Source organism: Pelobates fuscus, chromosome 1, assembly GCF_036172605.1.
Source record: "Pelobates fuscus isolate aPelFus1 chromosome 1, aPelFus1.pri, whole genome shotgun sequence".
In the NCBI taxonomy this organism is placed as follows: Eukaryota; Metazoa; Chordata; class Amphibia; order Anura; family Pelobatidae; genus Pelobates; species Pelobates fuscus.
The window spans coordinates 451967437-451989662 of record NC_086317.1 but is presented as its reverse complement, the minus strand read 5'-3'; the positions used below and the strand labels follow the sequence as shown (position 1 = coordinate 451989662).

At 40.8% G+C, this 22226-nt stretch overlaps 1 protein-coding gene across 1 annotated transcript in view; it reads left to right on the top strand.

Moving 5' to 3' along the window:
• The window catches only part of ARHGAP42 (Rho GTPase activating protein 42), a 310577-nt gene that overhangs the window by 276029 nt on the left and 12322 nt on the right, over positions 1–22226 (top strand). The window contains exons 10-18 of the mRNA XM_063430497.1: positions 3128–3237; positions 4606–4684; positions 6307–6346; positions 7151–7213; positions 7998–8072; positions 9439–9523; positions 16070–16128; positions 18414–18519; positions 19575–19734. Of these exons, the coding sequence (XP_063286567.1) occupies positions 3128–3237; positions 4606–4684; positions 6307–6346; positions 7151–7213; positions 7998–8072; positions 9439–9523; positions 16070–16128; positions 18414–18519; positions 19575–19734 (777 nt within the window). The remainder of the gene's footprint in view (positions 1–3127; positions 3238–4605; positions 4685–6306; positions 6347–7150; positions 7214–7997; positions 8073–9438; positions 9524–16069; positions 16129–18413; positions 18520–19574; positions 19735–22226) is intronic.

The following is a 22226-nucleotide window of genomic DNA, read 5'->3' as shown; positions in this document are numbered from 1 at the left end:
TCTTGCAGAGGGATGCAGCACTCTTAAAATTGCAAAGCTTCTGAAGCGTGATCATCGAACAATCAAGCGTTTCATTCAAAATAGTCAACAGGGTCGCAAGAAGCGTGTGGAAAAACCAAGGCGCAAAATAACTGCCCATGAACTGAGAAAAGTCAAGCGTGCAGCTGCCAAGATGCCACTTGCCACCAGTTTGGCCATATTTCAGAGCTGCAACATCACTGGAGTGCCCAAAAGCACAAGGTGTGCAATACTCAGAGACATGGCCAAGGTAAGACAGGCTGAAAGATGACCACCACTGAACAAGACACACAAGCTGAAACGTCAAGACTGGGCCAAGAAATATCTCAAGACTGATTTTTCTAAGGTTTTATGGACTGATGAAATGAGAGTGAGTCTTGATGGGCCAGATGGATGGGCCCGTGGCTGGATTGGTAAAGGGCAGAGAGCTCCAGTCCGACTCAGACGCCAGCAAGGTGGAGGTGGAGTACTGGTTTGGGCTGGTATCATCAAAGATGAGCTTGTGGGGCCTTTTTGGGTTGAGGATGGAGTCAAGCTCAACTCCCAGTCCTACTGCCAGTTTCTGGAAGACACCTTCTTCAAGCAGTGGTACAGGAAGAAGTCTGCATCCTTCAAGAAAAACATGATTTTCATGCAGGACAATGCTCCATCACACGCGTCCAAGTACTCCACAGCGTGGCTGGCAAGAAAGGGTATAAAAAAAATCAGGTATACCTGATCTGAACCCCATTGAGAACCTGTGGTCCATCATCAAATGTGAGATTTACAAGGAGGGAAAACAGTACACCTCTCTGAACAGTGTCTGGGAGGCTGTGGTTGCTGCTGCACGCAATGTTGATGGTGAACAGATCAAAACACTGACAGAATCCATGGATGGCAGGCTTTTGAGTGTCCTTGCAAAGAACGATGGCTATATTGGTCACTGATTTGTTTTTGTTTTGTTTTTGAATGTCAGAAATGTATATTTGTGAATGTTGAGATGTTAAATTGGTTTCACTGGTAAAAATAAATAATTGAAATGGGTATATATTTGTTTTTTGTTAAGTTGCCTAATAATTATGCACAGTAATAGTCACCTGCACACACAGATATCCCCCTAAAATAGCTATAACTAAAAACAAACTAAAAACTACTTCCAAAACTATTCAGCTTTGATATTATGAGTTTTTTGGGTTCATTGAGAACATGGTTGTTGTTCAATAATAAAATTAATCCTCAAAAATACAACTTGCCTAATAATTCTTCACTCACTGTATAGATTAAAGGGAAACTATAGTGCCGGGTATACAAAGCTGTATTCCTGGCACTATAGCTTGCCCTGCTCCTCAGACTCCCTTGTGCCCCCCCCACCCTCGCAGTGTCAATAAAGGGTTAAAAACCCTTATATTTACTTATCTCCCTCCAACGTCCCACAACGAGCAGGCGCTAATGCACATGAGCGGCAAATGCCACACACTCATTAGACCTCCCCATAGGAAAGCATTGAATCAATGCTTTCCTATGGGGAAAAATCTGACACTGGATGTCCTCATGCATAGCGTGACGACATCCAGCATCAGATACCAGACCAAAGGTCTGTTTCGATTCAGGAAGCCCTCTAGTGGCTGTCCGGTAGACAGTCACTGGAGGCAGACTTAGCAGTCACTGGAACGGTAGCAGTCACTGGAACTGCTATGTTTTACATTATAGCACTAAGTGCAATAGGGACACTGCACCCAGACCACTTTAACTAGCTGAAGTGGTCTGGGTGCCTATAGTGTCCCTTTAAGCTAAACATCTGCCTGAAACAGCCTCTGCCACCCACATGGCTTGGCCCTTTAATTTCCTGTAGATCTGACACATCAGCAGGGAGATCTCCAGTTGTCGTGGAACTAATCCCTCACGCTCTCCAATTATCCGAAATGGGAATCTGTGTGGCTGTAGCTGACTTGCCCTCACAGAGTTGTAGTGCCGCGACTTTGAGCTATGTTAGCTGTCAGTGATCTATAGATAATTTTTTATTTAATTGATCTACATGTTCAATACTACTATTAATCCTTCATATCTGTCTGAGAGCCAGAAGGGAGTGCAGCGCACCTCAGAATGTATGTATTGATCCATATTTTATAACATGTGTCACATTAGAGGAAATGCATTCCCTAGTGATAAAAAAACTATTCATAACTACATCGCCGCGTTCTTTATAGACACGGAACTCGGCCGAACAGCTGTTCTCTTCGATTAGGCACTATATAATTCCAAAGAATCCGTTTAGCAGTAGTGTACGTGTGACAGCTGGTTTTATATTCGAGAGAAGCATCACCTAATTACTACTGGTCCTTGTTACTACAGGGAAAATAAAATATTCAATCTCAAATAAAAATGACGACTCCGCTATCCATGTATTGGCCAGAATTGCAGAAATCGTATTGTGATTATGAATGTTAAAATGCAGCATATCTGTCCTACTCTACCAACTTCATGTCTTTTTCCTATTCGTCCCCATCTACTGTCTCACTTCTTCAGCCCTAGTTCCTTGACTGCCCTTTTCCCAATATCCTTCTTTACTCTTCTACCTAGTTAATTCTCTATCCCTCTCTTCCACCACCCCAGTAAATTTTCCATTCAGTCTTCTAAATTCATTTGCTTTGAAATACCACGTCAAAATGAAATAATAGCAATATGCGCCAATTTGCATTGAAAAAAATCTTGTTCGGAAGATAATGCATGTGTATACTTTGGCAGAATGTGTATATTATGCCATAAATAACAACAACAAGCAATCATTCCTTCAAAAAACATATCATCCATAATTATCAAAGGAAAATGACTATTAAAGCATACCTCATTTTTCTTTTTAAATAAATAGAATAAACATGATAAATATGAATGAGTCACTTTCTACATGTTCTCTTTGATAAATACAGCCCTTTGCATACAACTCTAAAATTGACACTTTTGATACTTTGCAAGGTCCTCTCCTGCGTAGAAAAAGTTAAAATCCCAATAGGACTGCCTCTGGATAAAATATATTAATTATAGACTTATGGAGCTTAAACCTAAATCTCTGTTCATTTCACCAGTTTGAAACAAAGAATGATGATATTAATGACCGTCTCTTTACATACAGAATGGGCTGGTCTCCAACTCACCAGAGATGTTTAAGTTAAAAACATGTATACGGCGGAAAACAGACTCAATAGACAAACGTTTCTGTTTCGACATCGAAGTCATCGAGAGGTTTGTGCTTAAAAACCATCAGTCATTTGCTTTTTCTATTGAACACAAAACTTCATAGGGATTTATTTACATATGTAAATGGTGAGGGAGGGAGGGAACATAATGTAATGAGGTAATAAGGTGTTAACATAATGTGTTAAAAAATATATACTATACAAAAAAATGCATGTAATATGTAATTTCAGGCCAGAATAGCAGAATTAAAAAATTCTCCAATTATATTTGGCATAAAAGTTTCAATTCTTTGATTTTTTTCCCCCCTCCACAATGCTCAGTTTTATGAATGAAACTCAGTTTGTTTCTGTATAATATGCATAGTATAGAAAAGTACAAACATCAAAAACACATTCTGAGACCATATCAGGTTCACGACTTTGGGGGGTGACAGTGATGTGAATCACTGGTCTCCTCCCTTTTGTCTAATTCACATGACACTGATATGTTGAGAGTTATGTAAAGTTTAGATCCTCTCTTGTGGGGATATTTCTGTGTCACACTGTTAACATTTTTCTATGTTTTGAAGTGCACAAAGCTGGCCAGCATCAATGTGCATACAAGTAGTAACTTTCCTTACAGTATGATCTACTGATGGTAACATATTGCAACTCAGCATCTTTTTTTTTTTTTTCCCCTTTTATATTTGGTATAGTGTAGCAGTGCTGTCTCAGTAGAAAGTGGGACTGCTGGTATGTAATAGAAATATTGTATATATTTGTGTAGTGTAGGTGATTTAGTATGCTGTATGTAATTTCCAAATACATATTTATCTTAGTGTACAAACCTCTATTATGTAATGTGAGGGTATAGGACATATTGCTGCATTTATGACTTCATATTTACTCCATGTTGTGTTATACCAGACATACAAATTAGCGCAAATTAATTAATTGTATTGTGGACTCTAAAATTGTCTGTGAAAAATAAGTACTTTTTAGACCCATCTAGTACATGTAATGCACATGCAATTAAATTATAGCACGCCTAGAATAAAAAAATAACTTTTTTAAAATTCACTAAATATAGAATAGCAGTTAAAGCAGTTACGCTAAAATTGTCAAATTATAAAAAAAATATCAGATTCTAATTTGTTCCCATTTTGCAAAAATGTTTGTCATGTCCCCACAAATTCTAATCACCGCTGCTAAGATGTTCAATTTCTTATTGATATTTCACAATATCAAATGCGTGTAAAATTCTGTTACCCAATTTGCTGAAAAATATACGTGCCATATCGACGTGTATTCTTCAGCGCCAATGTGCCATATTGACATATATTATCCAGCAAATTGGGTAACATAATTTTACACGCATGTGATATTGTGAAATGTATTATGAAATGTAACGCAGATTTTTCTTCATGTTTTGCAGGCAAGGCATTATTACACTTCAAGCTTTGTCTGAGCTAAATCGAAAGCAATGGCTGGAGGCGATGGACGGGAAAGAACCAGTAAGGAATCTTTACGTTAACCTTTGCAGCTTTCCCTGCTATACTGTATGAGCGTGTGTGCTTATTCTGCATCTGAATAATGCTTGTAACACATAATATAAATTGCCCACACTTAATACAGTATTCTTAAGAAAATCACAGAAGAATATGTTGACACTTAGTACAGTTGGGACTATTTTGCACGAAAAAAACAGCTGTTGTTGTCATTATTATTTATAAAGTGCCAACAAATTCTGCAGCGCTGTACAATGGGAGCTATTGACCACTATCATCTCAAAAATAATTTTAAAAAGAGACACTATAGTCACCAAATCAACTTTAGCTTAATAACGTTGTTTTAGTGTGTAGATCATGCCTCTGCAGTCTCACTGCTCAATTCTCTGCCATTTAGGAGTTAAACAACTTTGTTTACGCAGACCTAGTCACACCTCCCTGCAAGTAACATATGCAGCCTTCTTAAATTCTTCCTGTAAAGTGAGATCTAATATTTACACTTCCTTTACTGCAAATTCTGTTTAATTCCGAATTTTCTATTTCCTGCACTGTTAATAGATTGATAGACCTTGCAGGAGCTTTCTATGTGTGATTACAGAATTATTTACAGAGCAGGATATAACTTCTAAAGTAAGTTAAAATCTGATTAACAATGAAACTATTTTTTTATGCAGGCTGTGCATTTCACAGCCATGGGCAGGTGTGACTAGGGCTGTATAAACATAAAAAATAGTGATTTAACTCATAAAAGGCAGTGAATTGAGAATTGAAACAAATCTAATTCATTAAGCTAAAGTTGTTTTGGTGTCTATAGTGTCCCTTTAATGTAATAATAATTGCATCAAGTATAAAAAGTTAATAGATTTTTTTTGTTAAATGAAGTATATCTAAATGACAGGATCTTTTAGCCATATACATACATCTTGGGTCGGACAGTGTTTGAAAATCAACAGTTAGTCGCTATGGCATTCTCTGCTTCACTGCCTGCACAGAAGCTGGGAATATAAACTGTTGATATATAATACTCTTGGGCATTCTATAAAACCTCTTTTATTTAGTGGTTTATTCACTGAAGAGTAAATTGTATGAAATGAAAACAGAAATCAGAAAAAAAATTAGGCCTAAGAGTAGCTTGGCTATGTTAATTATTGATTTAGTCGGTTTCAATGTTCAGCAGTAACTATTTTGTGACTAACATCTTCAGAATATTTTACTAGTTAGAAAAAATATCATCTTTTGACCAAGAAAGAAATAGCTGACCAAAATATAGTTTAACAACATAATGCCTACTTGACCAGATTATTGTAAATATGTATTGTTAACATTGTTATATTCTAGATAGTATATAGGATGATTGTAAATGTAACATTATTTCCCTGTTTTTTTTTTAATTTTTATTTTGTGTTTTTCTCTGTTGTTAATATGTTTTCATTGTTATTAGCTTCTGATATTATCAACATGTTTATTATTATATTGTATAAACATTTTTTTTTTGTATAAAAATCAATAAAAATAAACATTTGAAAAGAATGGCCCTTGTCACACCACAAGCAAGATCCTAGTTAATTTAATTGTGATACCTCAAATTTTAGAATCTACTTACCATGTCAACCTATTTCCTTTTGCAGATATATACCCTTCCCGCAATAATCAGCAAAAAAGAAGAAAGTAAGTTAATTCCCTGCCATCAAAAATGTATTCTGAATAAATTTAAAGGACAACTTTCATCCCACAACAATTTTATAATATAATAATAATTTAATGAAGTTTTGAAAGGAAATAGATTTTTTTAAAAAGATGTATATGTAAAAAATGTAAAAAAACAAAAAAAACCTTTTCTATATAACAGGATCCTTGAGCCATAAACATGCACCTTGGGTCACACAGTGTTTGAAACTCCACAGTTAGTCTCTATGGTATTTCCTACTTCACTTCCTGTACAGAAGCAGGTAAGACCACAGAGACCAAGAGTATATATTCTCTTGGGCTTTCTACAAAGGCTCTCTTACTTATTGGTTTATTACCAAAGAGACCAACTGTTGAATTTGAAACACTGCCTTACTCAAGGTCCATGTATATGGCTGAAGGACCCTGTCATGTACATATTTATAGAATACCCCCAGTTTGTATGCATTGCATCTGCAAGTACATAATGTAACGGTTGCACATGTGTGCATATAATTATTTCTGATTGTGTGTAGTCCCAGAAAGGCCTAGTGCTGTTAATACTGTAGTTACATTTATTTAAAAATGCAAATATATTACTATTGTTGTCATCCAAGCAAGCTGTAGTAGAATTACCAATTGACGACCGACCTTTCAGCATCACAACTTAGAAATCCCAAGTAATTGTTGTTGGTACACAAAACTCTTTAATGTTGCCCGGGGGTAGCACATGGTGAGACCGTGAGATCGTTTTTTGAAATATAGAAAACCTTACCATTTTACTCTGTTTGTTTTATGTCATTTCAGTGTTCTTAAACGAAGCAGGGTTCAACTTTGTGAAAAAATGTATTGACTCTGTGGAGACACGAGGTAAACCCCCGCTTTTTAATACACGTTGAACGACCTGTATGACTGTTTACAGCAGGGGTGGGCAACCTTTTAGTAGTACTGTGCCAAAACTAGATGTTGAGGTCCCTTTTCGTGCTGGTCCTATTAAATTGAGGTGTGTATGTTGCCATATTCTTCTAGTGTCATGAGGGGAGGCTTATTCCGCAGCTCTGTGTATATCTAGTAGTGTGGTATATCTGTGTATATCTACTAGTGTGGGTTGCTTTCCTGGGGTCCAGAGGGGCTGACTGGCCATTTACAGGTCAAGGGCAGGAGTTAACATGTAGAATGAAGGTGCACAGATTGAAGCTTTATGCTATATATGTGTGAAGGATCCAGCAATCTACCTGTATACACTGTATACCATCTAAATACTTTCATTTATTAAACACAGCCATAAAAAAAATAATATATGTGTATATATATATATATAAATATATATATATATATATTTGTTCTGTTCGGCTGTGTACGTGCAGTATTTTACATTTGTTCTGTTCGTGCAGTATTTTAAATTTGTTCTGTTCGGTTCTGTTCGGCTGTGTACGTGCAGTATTTTACATTTGTTCTGTTCGTGCAGTATTTTAAATTTGTTCTGTTCGGTTCTGTTCGGCTGTGTACGTGCAGTATTTTACATTTGTTCTGTTCGTGCAGTATTTTAAATTTGTTCTGTTCGGTTCTGTTCGGCTGTGTACGTGCAGTATTTTACATATCTGTTTTAAAATGAGCTCAACGAAAGCTGACATACTATAATCTCTATTTATAGGTATTACTATTTTGGGACTCTACAGAATTGGAGGCGTTAATTCCAAAGTCCAGAAGCTGATGAATACTGTATTTTGTAAGTGTTTGACAATAAAGGGTTAATTATTTGACTCCCTATCAATAGTAACATTTTACACGTAGACACCGGTGCCTCTTTAATTAAAGCAACTCAATCCCCCATGCTATAAACACCTGGATTATGAATGTGTGAATTGAATTGCAATACTTACCTGTGGGGAATTCCTGGATGTCACACCTGCTCTTTGTTAAATAAGATACATATGAGTCTGATAGAACAATCATAGTTTTATGAACTGTTGATTTTTTTTTTTTGATTTTTTGATTAATTTGTGGAGATAAAAAATGTGTTTGAATTTTCACAGTTAAAAAGTGAAATTTTCAGCACACTAAAGAGTTACAAGCAAATTAAAAGGGTGCATTAAAATGTTAGCTGTACTAAACTACAAAAGTAACTATTGATTATGGAATAAATAGATCTTTATATAAAATTTAATTTTGGTAGAAAAAAAAAGAATAATCCTTTTTTAAAGGGACACCAAAACAATGTTTGATTAAAAAGTAACTCCCCCCAAAATATAGTGATTTAATAAAACATTGGTTTTGGTTAGACAAACTCTCCTGCCCCGATGTAATATAAATAAACACTATAACTCAGCTCTGTTCCATCGCTGAGTCCAAGTTCTCCCTGCAGCCCAAGCCTCCTTGCTTGACGTCACTGCCTCTGGCCGGAGAGAGAGGGTAGACTGAGGGGTGTATAGGGGCGTTGATTTCTCTCTGGTGCCACCATGCTGTGCATCCTGGCATCGGACGCCAATTATGCACAGAACTGAACATAGCCAGCCCAGAACTGGGCTGGACTGGCCAATGACGTTGCATGAGATGGAGTTACACCTCTGGAAGCTAAGTGGTTAATCTCTGTATGCGTAGTGTTAAGAGATACAGATTCTAGGCACCATAAAGATCATCTACTCGGGAAAGGGCATGAAGTGGTCATGGTGCTTGGAGTAACCCTTTAATGGTGCAAACCTTAGTGTATAGATCATGCCCCTGCAGTCTCACTGCTCAATTCTTTTCCATTTAGGAGATAAATCACTTTGTTTATGCAGTCTTAGCCACACCTCCCTGCATGTGACTTACACAGCCTTCCTAAACACCTCTACAGAGTTTACATTGTTTAGATTCCCTTATTGCACATTGTGACATATTACATATTTGGGTTGACTGTTTAGTAACCGTGCAGTGACTCGGTCACTAAACAAGGACAATAAAGGAATATTACAATGTATCACTAATGAAACGTGTTTCAGTTAAGAAAGGAACTATTTTGTGAGCACAATCCAAAGATTGTATTGCAGATTCAAAATGTGAAACATATGGTTAATAATGCTATGATTTAAATTATATATCGTTTTTGGTTTTAGCACCTAAAGCACCTCCTGATATGGATATCGATTTGGATCTCTGGGACAATAAAACTATAACAAGTGCACTAAAAAACTACCTCAGGTAAAACTGTCATTTCTTGTCGAAACCTCCGTTATTGTCACCCAAGTAGGTTCTGCCAGGAATTTCGCAGTAATTACAATGTACATATCTACTAGTGATGTCCCGAACAGTTCGCCAGGAAACGTTCGCCGGCGAACATAGCGTGTTCGCGGTCGCGGACACGCTCGATGTTCGGTCCGCCCCCTATTCATCATGGAGGTGGGAGGGAGGGTCTGCTGCTGATTGGCTGGAATGTGTCTGCTGACTGTGAGGTACAGGGTCAAAGTTTACTCAATGATGACAAATAGGGGGCAGACCAAACATTGCGCGTGTACATGCTATGTTCGCCGGCGAACAGTTCCCGGCGAACTGTTCGGGACATCTCTAAATGTGGGTATCCTAAGGACCCCCATCCACAGAAGAATCTCCCACTGTCCCTATATACCTCAGCACCACACAAGGCTAGTGTGTGCCTACCTGCACCAATAACCCTCAGAACGTACAGACTAAATGTGCGTAGTGCTACCCAAAAGTGCTTAATAAATAAAATGAAAAATGAAACGCCCAACGCGCATTTCGGCGTGCTAATACGCCCAGGGCCGGATTAAGAGCACACTGGGCCTGGTGCTGACAATTATGATGGGCCTAATTACGGAATCTTATTGACCAAAAACACTAAAGCAGTCATACCTCCCAAGCGTCATGTATCTGATGGAGATGGTGCTGGAGGGAAACTCATAGGATGCAGCTATGAGAAAACACATACTCTATGCTAATCTCTCTCTAATTTATGCTTTCATCTTTCAAGTAAATATCCCCTAACAGCAGTGTCCAGTGAAGCAGGAAGTCAATGGGTGGTGTAAAAGGGTGGGCCACTGGTGCGACCAGACCTGCCAAAAGGGGAGAACATGACCAGGCCTGCCAAAAGGGGAGAACACATGACCAGACCTGCCAAAAGGGGAGAACATGCCCAAAAAGGGGGCATGTCTGTCCAAAGAATTTGAAGGACAGCCTGGCATGAATGCATGTTAGGCTGCCCGACAATCCTGCAGGCTGTCTAACTAAGTGCATACTATGCAGGCAGCACCCTGAGCTTGACATAAATGCGTCTAATGATGCACTCACTCCATGCTTTCTAAGGACTGTTACCTAGCACTCGCTGGTCCACTTGTCTCCTTACCTTCTTACTAGCAGGCAGAAGTTCCTGGTATATAGTCTGAGACAGAGAAAAGGTGTATGTAGTAAGTGTAGAAGAAAGGGGACATGCCACGGTGTTAGAGAGACCAACATCTGCATTACCTAAACTAATTTTATTGTCAGCCAGTCCACACAAGTTTTGTTCACATACATCCCTCTTAAGCTTCCAAACTTAAAGGGACACTATAGTCACCAGAACAACTACAGCTTATTGTATTTGTTCTGGTAAGTACAATCATTCCATTCAGGCCTTTTGCAGTAAACACTGTCTTTTCAGAGAAAATACCTCCACTGGCCACTCCTTAGATGGCTGCTAGAGGTGCTTCCTGGGACAGTACTGCCTAGTGTGCAGCACTGCCATTCAGTGTCTCCACCCTCTGCATGCAGACACTGCACTTTCCTCATAGAAATGCATTGATTCAATTTATCTTTATGAGGAAATGCTGATTGACAAGGGTTATGTTGGGCTTGTGCTGGCTCTGCCTCTGATCTGCCTAGTTGACAGTCTCAGCCAATCCTATGGGGAAGTATTGTAATTTGCTCAGACCACCACTTCTGATGATGTCAGCAGACAGTCAGTTCAGAGGCAGAGCCAGCATTTGCAGACTTGAATACAAGTTATATTTACTATACTTAGGGAGGCAAGAAGGGGCCAGGGTGGTGGTTTTAACACAATAGGGTCAGAAATACATGATTGTGTTCCTGACCCTACAGTGCTCCTTTAAGCAAGAGTAAGTGAAGAGTAGTTAGGGTTGCCACCTTTTTTATTTATTTATTTTTTTATCGTGCACGAAAATACATCAGAGTCTGCGTTGCCACAACTACTAACACATACTCTTTCATATACATCGAGATATAGCAGTGGTGTAGCGTGAGTAAAAATGGCACATTTTGGTTTATACTAGATTCAAGATACAGCATAACATATGAGTCAACTTGATACCTGGCACTGTTCTGTGTACCGTTTCTATAGCTTGTATGTGTGTGCAGGTTAGACCAAGTCGTAATGAAGTGGCCTTGTGTCGTCTGCTTTACATTATAATAGGGAGTGTAAGTATGCTGTTTAGGGTGAGGGCTGGTTAGGATGAGAGGCTACTCTGTGTGTGTGGCACGTCATGAAATGAAAGATATAACATATAAACATAACAGAGAGCATAACAGTACATGCTGAAATGTCATAACGAGTGATGGCGTTGGGGGCGGTGTGTGTCCTCGTGAGTTATTAGGACTATGTGTTAGCGCTGTTTGTCGATTTTGAAAAAGTACATCTATTTCAACCCTGTGTAGCGTGGAGCCTAGAGGTACACGCCACTAAGTCGCTATAGCGTTAGTCACGGCATGGAGTGGGTTATCTATTGGTGGCTCTCTGTGTGCTTGTCCCGATATCCCAGGGGTGGGGGGGAGGGGGGTTATCACCGGAGCAGTTACGGTCAACCCTGTAAGGGTGTTTTCTCCGCCTACGGCAGTTTCTAGAGCATAGTGAAATTGAAAATAAACTTGTGAAACAAAATTAAGAGAGAGAACGGTTCTGTATGGTCTGAATTAGACCAGCGGGTCGCACAGGCGAAGCTGAGGAGGTGGCACAGTTCATGTCTGTGGAGGTCCCGTGGCTCTGGATCGAAAGACTGTCTCTTTGTCCGCTGACTTCGGTTGAGGGCGAGGATGTGGAGCTGTCGCGTCGCTTTGACTTGAGAGTCCCAGTATGCCCAGTATAGCGTGACCGTCTTGGGGGGTCATAGCCTTGTGTTGTTCTCCATAAGGTTCTGGGGGTTGCCCATTTGTAGGGTATTCCAGCTGCGTGAAGTGGTTTGGTCACCGATTGCATGTCCCTGCGCCACAGGAGTGTGGACCTACTTAAGTCCTGGAAAAATGAGAGTCGGCAAGACTCAAATTCCAATGGGGTCTTCCCCTGAAGTGCCGCCAGCAGCCCGAGCTTGTCTGACATTGTTTGACATCTGAGTATAATGTCCCTTGGGGCTGCGCTATGGGCCTGCGGTGATTTGGAAATTCTGTATACCCCATCAAATATAAAAGATTTAGCCTGTCTTGTCGGCAATACCTCTGACACCAGGCATCTGATGTAGTGGGGCAGTTCCTCTAGTGGTACGGTCTCTAGTACCCCTCTGATTTTTATATTTTTACGTCGGCTCCTGTCGTCCAGTAAATGGACTTGGTTGGAGAGATTTTCTTGGGCAGTGTGCAGTTGTCGAATCTTGTTGTCCATTGTGTGTATACTGTGTTTTAGGTCTGTTATGTCCCCCTCTGTTGCTTGAGTGTGGGCTGTCACTGCTTGCACTTGTGTGGTGAGCGCTGCTAAGTCTGCTTCCCACATTTGTTTAAGATTCGTTGGAGGCCTGACAGCATATTCTGAATGTCCCCTTTCGTGGCTGGGGTGCTGTCCTCTGGTGCCAGTGAGGGTTCTGGTCTATAGGGGCCTGGTGGGGGACTGTCATGGATATATTCCTTGTCCGAGGGTGCAGGTGAGGCCTCACGGGGAGTGGGCGCTTGTATCACCCTGGGCGTTTGAAGCATTTGGCCAATGTCCTGCTGTGATTTAGTGGCGACTGGGGTCGGTTTTGGAGTTTTCCGTCCCATCTCACCTGCGGTATGCTGGCTGATCTGTTGGTCTACTGTGGAAGGTAAGTGCCACGGCCAGTCCCACTCCACTCGGTCTCCGTGCTGTCCGCCCGTGCGGTAGGCCTTAACGCTGCGTTTTCGGGTTTTCACTCCAGGTGTCACAAAAAATGGCATCAGCCTAGCCGGTGAGTCTGCCCGTATGCTGCGGTGTTGTTTGAGACCACGGGTGTCGCTTTGTGGTCCTGATGTCGGCGGATTGCTGTGTTTTTTCTCGGAGCTCTGGGTAATGGCGTCTGCTCCGGTGCGGTGTTAGGCTCTGCCCCCGGTTGCCACCTTTCTTGGAAAAAAATACCAGCCTTAATCATTTGTATAATCACAAGGAGTGACATCAGAGAAAATTCTGTAAAATCACCAACAAACTACTCACAGTTTGATTCTGCTGTATAGATGGATTGCTCCCAGTGTCTCAGTCTCGCAAGTCACCCAGTGTCTCAGTGTCCCTATGTATCACAGTGTCAGTGTCCCCATGTTGTCCAGTCCCCTAGTCTCCCAGTGTCTCAGTGTCCCCATGTCTCTCAGTGTCCCCATGTCTCTCAGTGTCCCCTTGTCTCTCAGTGTCCCCGGGTCTCTCAGTGTCCCCATGTCACTAGGATACTGGGGACACTGAGAGACCCGGAGACACTGAGACATGGGGACACTGAGACATTTAGGGAAACTGGGAGAAATGGGGACACTAGGGACACATACACTGGGAAACATGGGGGCCCTGAAACATTTGGGGACACTAAGACACTAGGGACACAGAGACATGGGAACACAGACACTGGGAGACTAGGGGACACTGGAAGACTAGGGGACACTGAGGACACTGGCTGGGAGACTTGGGAACAGTTGTGGACATAGACATGGGGACATATAGGGACACTGGGAGACATGGGGACACTAGGCACACTGTGACACTAGGAACACAGACACTGTGAGACATGGGGACACTGAAACATTTGGGGACACTAAGACACTAGGGACACAGAGACATGGGAACACAGACACGGGGAGACTAGGGGACACTGGGAGACTAGGGGACACTGGGAGACTAGGGGACACTGGGAGACTAGGGGACACTGGCTGGGAGACAGACACTTGGGGACACTGGGAGACATGGGGACAGTTGTGGACATAGACATGGGGACACTGGTACAAATAGGGACACTGGGACACATGGGGACACTAGGCACCCAGTGGGAACACAGACACTGTGAGACATGGGGACACTGAAACATTTGGGGACACTAAGACACTAGGGACACAGAGACATGGGAACACAGACACTGGGAGACTAGGGGACACTGGGAGACTAGGGGGCACTGGGAGACTAGGGGGCATTGGGAGACTAGGGGACACTGGGGACACTGGCTGGGAGACTTGGGAACAGTTGTGGACATAGACATGGGGACATATAGGTACACTGGGAGACATGGGGACACTAGGCACACTGTGACACTAGGAACACAGACACTGTGAGACATGGGGACACTGAAACATTTGGGGACACTAAGACACTAGGGACACAGAGACATGGGAACACAGACACGGGGAGACTAGGGGACACTGGGAGACTAGGGGACACTGGGAGACTAGGGGACACTGGGAGACTAGGGGACACTGGCTGGGAGACAGACACTTGGGGACACTGGGAGGCATGGGGACAGCTGTGGACATAGACATGGGGACACTGGGACATATAGGGACACTGGGACATATAGGGACACTGGGACACATGGGGACAATAGGCACACTGAGAGACATGGGACACAGACACTGGGAGACTTGGAGACACTAGCGACACTGGATGGGGACATGGGGATACTGGGAGAAATGGGGACATAGTGTCTCCGTGTCCCAATGTCTCGGTGTCTCCCAATGTCCCTATGTCTCACAGCGTCCCCATGTGTCTCAGCATCCCCATGTGTCCCAGTGTCCCATAGTGTTTCAGTGTCCCCATGTTTTCCAGTGTCCCCAAGTGTCTTAGTGTTTCCAGGTCTCCCAGTGTCTGTGTCCCAATGTGTCCTAGTGTCTCTGTGTCCCCATGTGTCCGCTAGTGTCTGTGTCCCCTAGTGTCTCAGTGTCCACATGTGTCCCCTAATGTCTCAGTGTCCCCATGTGTGCCTGCTGCCTTTCCCCCCATCCCTCACTTCCATGAGCTGTAGTCTGTCTCTGCAGGCTGGGAGCTGCTGTCTGGACGCTGTGCTGTGTAGCTGCTCCCCCACGGATCAGTGAGTAGTAGAGAGAGGCAGGGAGGGATATGCTGTAACTTCCTATGCCTGCCTCTCTCCACACACAGTGACCCCTACTGGCCGGTGCTGGTATTGCAGAGTAATTTCCATTTATTCTGAGACAAATACCTGCGTTTGTATTGCCGGTATTACTGCAATACCGGCACGGCCATGCAGCCTCAAATACTGGCTGTGCCAGTAAAATACCAGTCAGGTGGCAAACCTAAGAGTAGTGTGTAAAACAATATATATATATATATATATATATATATATATATATATATATATTTATTTATTTTTTTTCAATGGGCCTATTCCATGGGCCTGGGCCTGGAGCTTCAGCTCCATCAGCCCCTATGTTAATCTAGCCCTGAATACGCCGTCGTCATGGTGAGAGTATTTAGTTTCCTTTTTACTTTCTTTGGGATCTTAAAACTACTGCTAGAGTACCTCACCCTGTTTTCTACAATACACAGTCCCGTCCTTCAAGAAATGCTTGACTTGTTTTGATCTGTTTCAGATGTCTCACGGAACCCCTGATGACCTATAAATTGCACAAAGATTTGATACTTGCAGTCAGTGAGTATATTTCCTGCACAGAAATAAATTGCAACGTTTCACTACATAAAGCTGTTTGACTGTTCTTCATAATTTTATGCTGTTTTATAGTGAAGATATGTTTTACGTATTATTCCATACACAGCTCTGTTCTTGAATTTACAAGGTTTAAACTAATGGTGTTTAAAAAACCAAGAGTATATCTAGTTAAAGGGAATTTAACTAAGCAAAAAGGTAAGAGCCTCCGATTGGATAGTTACTGCATGGGTGATTATCTTTCAGCTGGCAACAAGTTATTTAACCCCAACTGATGCAATGAGTAGCTTCTCATTTTTCAACAACCATGTCGAAAGAAAATTTGTGGTCGTGGAAAAGATGTTAGTCTGTTTGAGAAGGGTCAAATCATTGGCATGCATCAAGCAGAGAAAACATCTAAGGAGATTGCAGAAACTAGTAAAATTGGGTTAAGAACTGTCCAACTTATTATTAAAAACTGGAAGGATAGTGAGGAACCACCAGGGATGGGCGCATCAGGGTAAGAAGAGAGGCAGGTGAAGTGATGCACCCATCATGCCTAGTGCCTACTGTACAAGCCTCTGGGGGCAGTGCTATGATCTGGGGTTGCTGTAGTTGGTCAGGTCTAGGTTCAGCAACATTATGTGCCCAAAGAATGAGGTTAGCTGACTACCTGAATATACTGAATGACCAGGTTATTCCATCAATAATTTTTTTTAGTCCCTGATGGCACGGGCTTATTCCAAGATGACAATACCAGGTTTCATCGGTGGATTGGCCACCACAGAGTCCAGACCTTAACCCCATTGAGAATCATTAGGATGTGCTGGAGAAGGCTATGCACAGTGGTCTGACTCTCCCATCATCAATACAAGATCTTGGTGAAAAATGAATGCAACACTGGACGGAAATAAATCTTGTGACATTGCAGAAGCTTATTGAAACAATGCCACAGCGAATGCGTGCTGTAATCAAAGCTAAAGGCGGTCAAACGACATATTAGTGTGTGACCTTTTTTTTTTTTGGTGGCGACTCTTTTTTTGGCCATGCAGTGTATCTTTTGTAATATAATATAATTTTAAAAGTTGAGTTGACAATATTAAATCATTTGAAAAGTATATCCAATAGTATTAAATGAAGGCCTAAGTGCTGACCCGTATCCAGTGGTGTTTTACTGTAGAAAATAAATGGCTGAGATGTGTCAGCCATTCCTGGTCCTTTCATAGGCCTCTGTGACTGTATTTTTACATAGACTCCTATCCCATCTCTCATTCACACTCTGTACTTTGTTTTATGGGAAAGCAATAGCTTTTAAAAAAAAAAAAAAAATTACATAGATAGCCAGAGAATCATGGGAGTTGTAGTTTAGCAACATCTGAAGGGCCCTGGTCTAGAGGATGAATTTTTGCCCATTAAGGGCATGTACTATCCCAGCTTACTTTATGTGAAACAGTTTATTGAAGGAGTGTTTGGGAATATGACTATTTTTACTTTTATTGCTGACAGCCTGCAATTATAGCAGACGGAATGTTTATTATCATCCACACATTTCACGGTTCACCATTCCAATTGGCTGCTTGTTGTTATAAGGGAATCAGATTTTTTATTTATTAGCATACTAAAGATCTCCTAAATTTGAGTGATTAGGGGATATTTATCAAAACAAAATAGTTTTTTTTTCTGGGTGCAGATTGCTAAATGTTGAGAAACATTCCATTCATTTCCATGGCAATTATTTCTTATTTAGCACTTTGACCCAGAATATCACCTATTTTTTCTTTATAAATCTAACTTTTTATATTTAGCTGATTTTGTTTTCTTTTCTAATGTTTCTGTTTTCCAAGTAAATTTTGGTCTAGATGTAGGAATTTTCTAAGTATGTGTTTTGGGAGGCTGTGTAAGTCTCAACCAGGGGATGTATGGCTAAGGCTGCATAAACAAAGAAACTTTTAAAGAATTGATCAGCATAACTGCAGAGGCATGGTCTATACCCCTAAACCACTTCATTGAGCTGAAGTTGTTTTAGTGCTTTGAGTATGCCTTTAAATCTCATTTTATTCTGAAGCAGTTCTTATGCTTTTAAAGATGATTCAAAATGGCCCCCCTCAGATAAGGGATAAGTCAAGTGATGCACTGAGAAGGGGTATTTACTTTTATGTATGAATTACAAAATAACAGAGGCTATATTACATGTAATGTTTTATCATTAATAATAATATGTATGATTAAATATTTCCTTGAAAGTTTTTGGGTGATGTTTAGATGTTCTAATTTATTGTATTATCATGCAGAGTCAGATGACCAGAACTACAGAGTTCAAGCAGTTCATGCCCTCGTTCATAAGTTACCAGAAAAAAACAGAGAAATGTTGGACATCTTAATCAAGCACCTTGTGAGGTAAATATTGTTTTATGCCACTCGCCATATTCTCTCCAACCTTAATCTATTCCCAGCAGACACATTGTCTCCCGCCTTAACTTATTCCCACCAGCCATATTTTCTTCCCTCTTAACATATTTTTCTCAAACATGTTGTCTCAGACCTTAACATATTGCAACCAGCCACATTCTCTCCCACGTTAACATATAGTCACCAGCTCGTTAAGGGCTGAGGCTATTTGTTTTTGTTTTTCTGTACTGGAGTGGGAGTGCAGTTCGGGTTGAGCGAAGTTTCCTTTGCTGCATGAGATCACTTTTCCTTGCATTCTTGTAGTGCACAGTAAACCTGGTGTTTTTAGCTACAGGAGTCTTTCGTGCAAAGTGTCTCCTGACAAAACCATGACTTTCTTATAATTATAAATATTATTTATTTTTCTTTTTTTCAGATTCTTTATTTATATGTTTTCATTTGTAGCAAGTACAGTGAGATACATAGGTACAGATATATAGAAATACAGTGATGGGATACTGATGGGATACAGCTACAAGTGATGGGATACTGTTACAGTATCCATGGATATACTCTTCTCGGGGTCTATTGGGCTTTTTCACCTTTCCCCAAGGAGGGGTGTGTTGTCCTCTATTAGTCAGGGCTCCTTCTGGGGCATTCAGGCTGACCTTGACCACGGACAGATGGTGGCTCCTGAGTAAGAGGGGTCGTGTTCGCATGAAGTTTTAGCTTGTGGTGGTAGTCACATTCGGTAGGGGAGTTAGTTTGGGAGATGTGCTTGAGAGGTTGTTAATCTATTTTGTCCCTTAACTTGTGTGGGATAGGATGTGGTGTTTTTTAGTTATATATTATAAGGAGAGTGAGAAGATAGAGAGGAGATAGATGCCAGCTTAATAAGGGTCAGTCAAAGTGGAAGGGTAGGGGTTGTAGGTTGCATGCCCACGAGCCTGGTCTGCCTTCCAGGGGAGGGAGGTAGGGAGTTTGGGGCACTCTTATAATTTTAATATTCCAAATACCAAAGTGGTTCTCATAAACTTTGAATATGCCTTTCTCTCATCTTGCAGGGTATCATTGCACAGCCAACAAAATCTAATGACCATTTCTAATCTTGGAGTCATCTTTGGGCCGACCCTCATGAGAGCTCAGGAGGAAACAGTGGCAGCCATGATGAACATCAAGTTTCAAAATATAGTTGTTGAAATTTTAATAGAGCATTATGAAAAGGTATATACTACTATTATGATCATTATGATAATGGTGATAATTATTATAAAATTGCTTTTTCACAATATAGTTTTATTTCACAGTAAAATAGTAATTTGCAGAAGCGTAACAGGTAGGTTTGAATGTATTACCTAGATTAGAATATTTTTTGAAAAAAAATAACTTTCTCTTTCTTCTCGTTCTCTGTCTGATATTATTGCTACGGATTTCATTCTGTCTTAATGTGAGAAGCAGATTTCAAGGATTAGAGAGACCTTGATTTAATAATGTGTACGTGTTACACAATCATACACTGTGTACGCCTTGACTAATAAACAATGCATCGGTTCACCGTGTATTCATTTAATCTATTAATGAATCATTTTATACAACAAATGGTAACGGAATCTGATATTCTGTTTATGAGGGCAATTTTTCTTCATGGATAAATAGAAAGAGAAAAAGATAGTTTGTAGTGAATGATCAAAAGTCTTAGTGATGTAACGGTAAAAAATAACTTTTATTTCTAAGTTTTAAAATAGTATAAAAAATTCCTGGTACTAGGATTCTAGAAGCCATGGAGTGTGAGCTCCAAGGCAGTGCATTGGTCAAACATAAAGAAAATATAACAAATAAACAAAGAGTTAAGCAAAAGTATCTCTTAGGGAGATATTGCAACAATTAGTGAAGTTTCTCCAATGTTGCAATTTTCTCACTGCTGAATGCTCTTATGCTGATCTGAGTGAAACTTGTTGTCTGGTGACAGCATATAAATTAGAGCACATAGTTATCTGGTTAACAACATGTGAATCAGAGCAAAAAAGGGGTTAGAGAGATTCTGAGAGTTAGTGGGGGAGGGAGAGGGGAATGGGGATGGGGGGAGAGGGGAATCTAGTACTGATTATAGTTCAATCAATTCCAGGCAAACAGGTAGGGTGCAAGAGCCGGTAGGTCCCTAGTATAGTCTAAAATATTGCCAAACTATATGTCCCTACATATTTGGCAGCCGGCACTTGTTCCCTCCATGTTTTAAGCCCCAGTTCCCCCCAAAAAATAAAAAATGACTAAGTTGGAAAAGAAACCCACGTGCAAACACTTCCCCCTACCTACTAGATTGAACAATAAAGGTAAAAAATATATACATAAAAAAAAAATAGAAATTTGAATTGTCAGCGGTATATCTAAAAGATATTCTAGGGTAATCAAGTGAAGTAATTCCCTAATGGACCAGAGGCTAAAAAGTTATCTGCTATTAAAGTAGAGTTTAAGTGAAAAAGCCGTTTGGAGAAAAAAAGCCATGTCAGTCTGCACTCAACGCGCATTTCTCCTGGCTACCGTTTGCCCGGGGTCATCAGGTGTGATATAGAAAAATAGAAACACAGGGTTTGATGCAATAGTTGGCATTTTTTACCCGTACTAGGGCATTTTAAGCAAAATAATCACTTCAACTTTATATGGTAGTTACACTTCCACTTACCAATATCACTTAATGTCCAATCTGGAAGTCAATGGCAGGCAGAAAGTGCAGGGCTATCTTTCTAGGAGTACACATTAAAGGACCACTATGAAGCTCAATGAAGTGGTCTGGGTGCCAGGTCCCCCATGTTTTAACCCTGCAGTTGTAAACATAGCAGTTTCAGAGAAACTGCTATGTTTACATTGCAGGGTTTATCCAGCCTCTAGTGGCTGTCTTCCTGACAGCCGCTAGAGGCGCTTCTGCGGCGCTTGATGCGAAAATTGCATTGAGCGTGCAGAATGTCCATTGGAAAGCATTGAGGAATGCTTTCCTATGGGTGGTTTAAATGCACGTGGCTCTTGCTGCGCATGCGCATTTGGCTCCATTCGGAGATGACGTCGGAGGTGGAGGAGAGGTCACCAGCGCCGAGGTAGCCCGTCGTTGGATTAAGGTAAGTGGCTGAAGGGGTTTTAAGCGGGAGGGGGGCCCTGAGGGTGGGGGGCACCTAAGTATTATATAGTGCAAGGAAAACGAGTTTGTTTTCCTGGCATTATTGTGGTCCTTTAAATCGATGTTGCATGTCCCAAGCTTGCTGAGGCAGTGAGATGTATAACCATCTGAACGTGGGTTCTCCTACACTTTCTTGTCAGTCAAGTTCAAGTACATTTTATTGTGCTCGCTGAATTGATAGACAAAAGACATTAGTATTTATCTCCGCAAATTTACCCCCCAAAAATATAATGTACATTGATACTTTTTAACATGCAATCATACACCCCAAGCAGGCCCCATGTCCTTCCTAACCTTGTTCCTTTAGGCAGGAGGATAATTTGTTTTCAAACTTTAGAAATGGTGTACATCAAATGCTAGGAATAGTGGACGTTGGTAGAAGAATAAAAATATACTAAATATTTATTATGCAACTAGGTTTTTAGCACTTGAAGGGGAAGGCTATTTCTTTACTTTTAAATCGTTACAATATATTTATTTTGTAATTAAAATATCTTCTTAATATGGATCACAAAAGTTATATGTAATTTAAACAACTTGTACATGT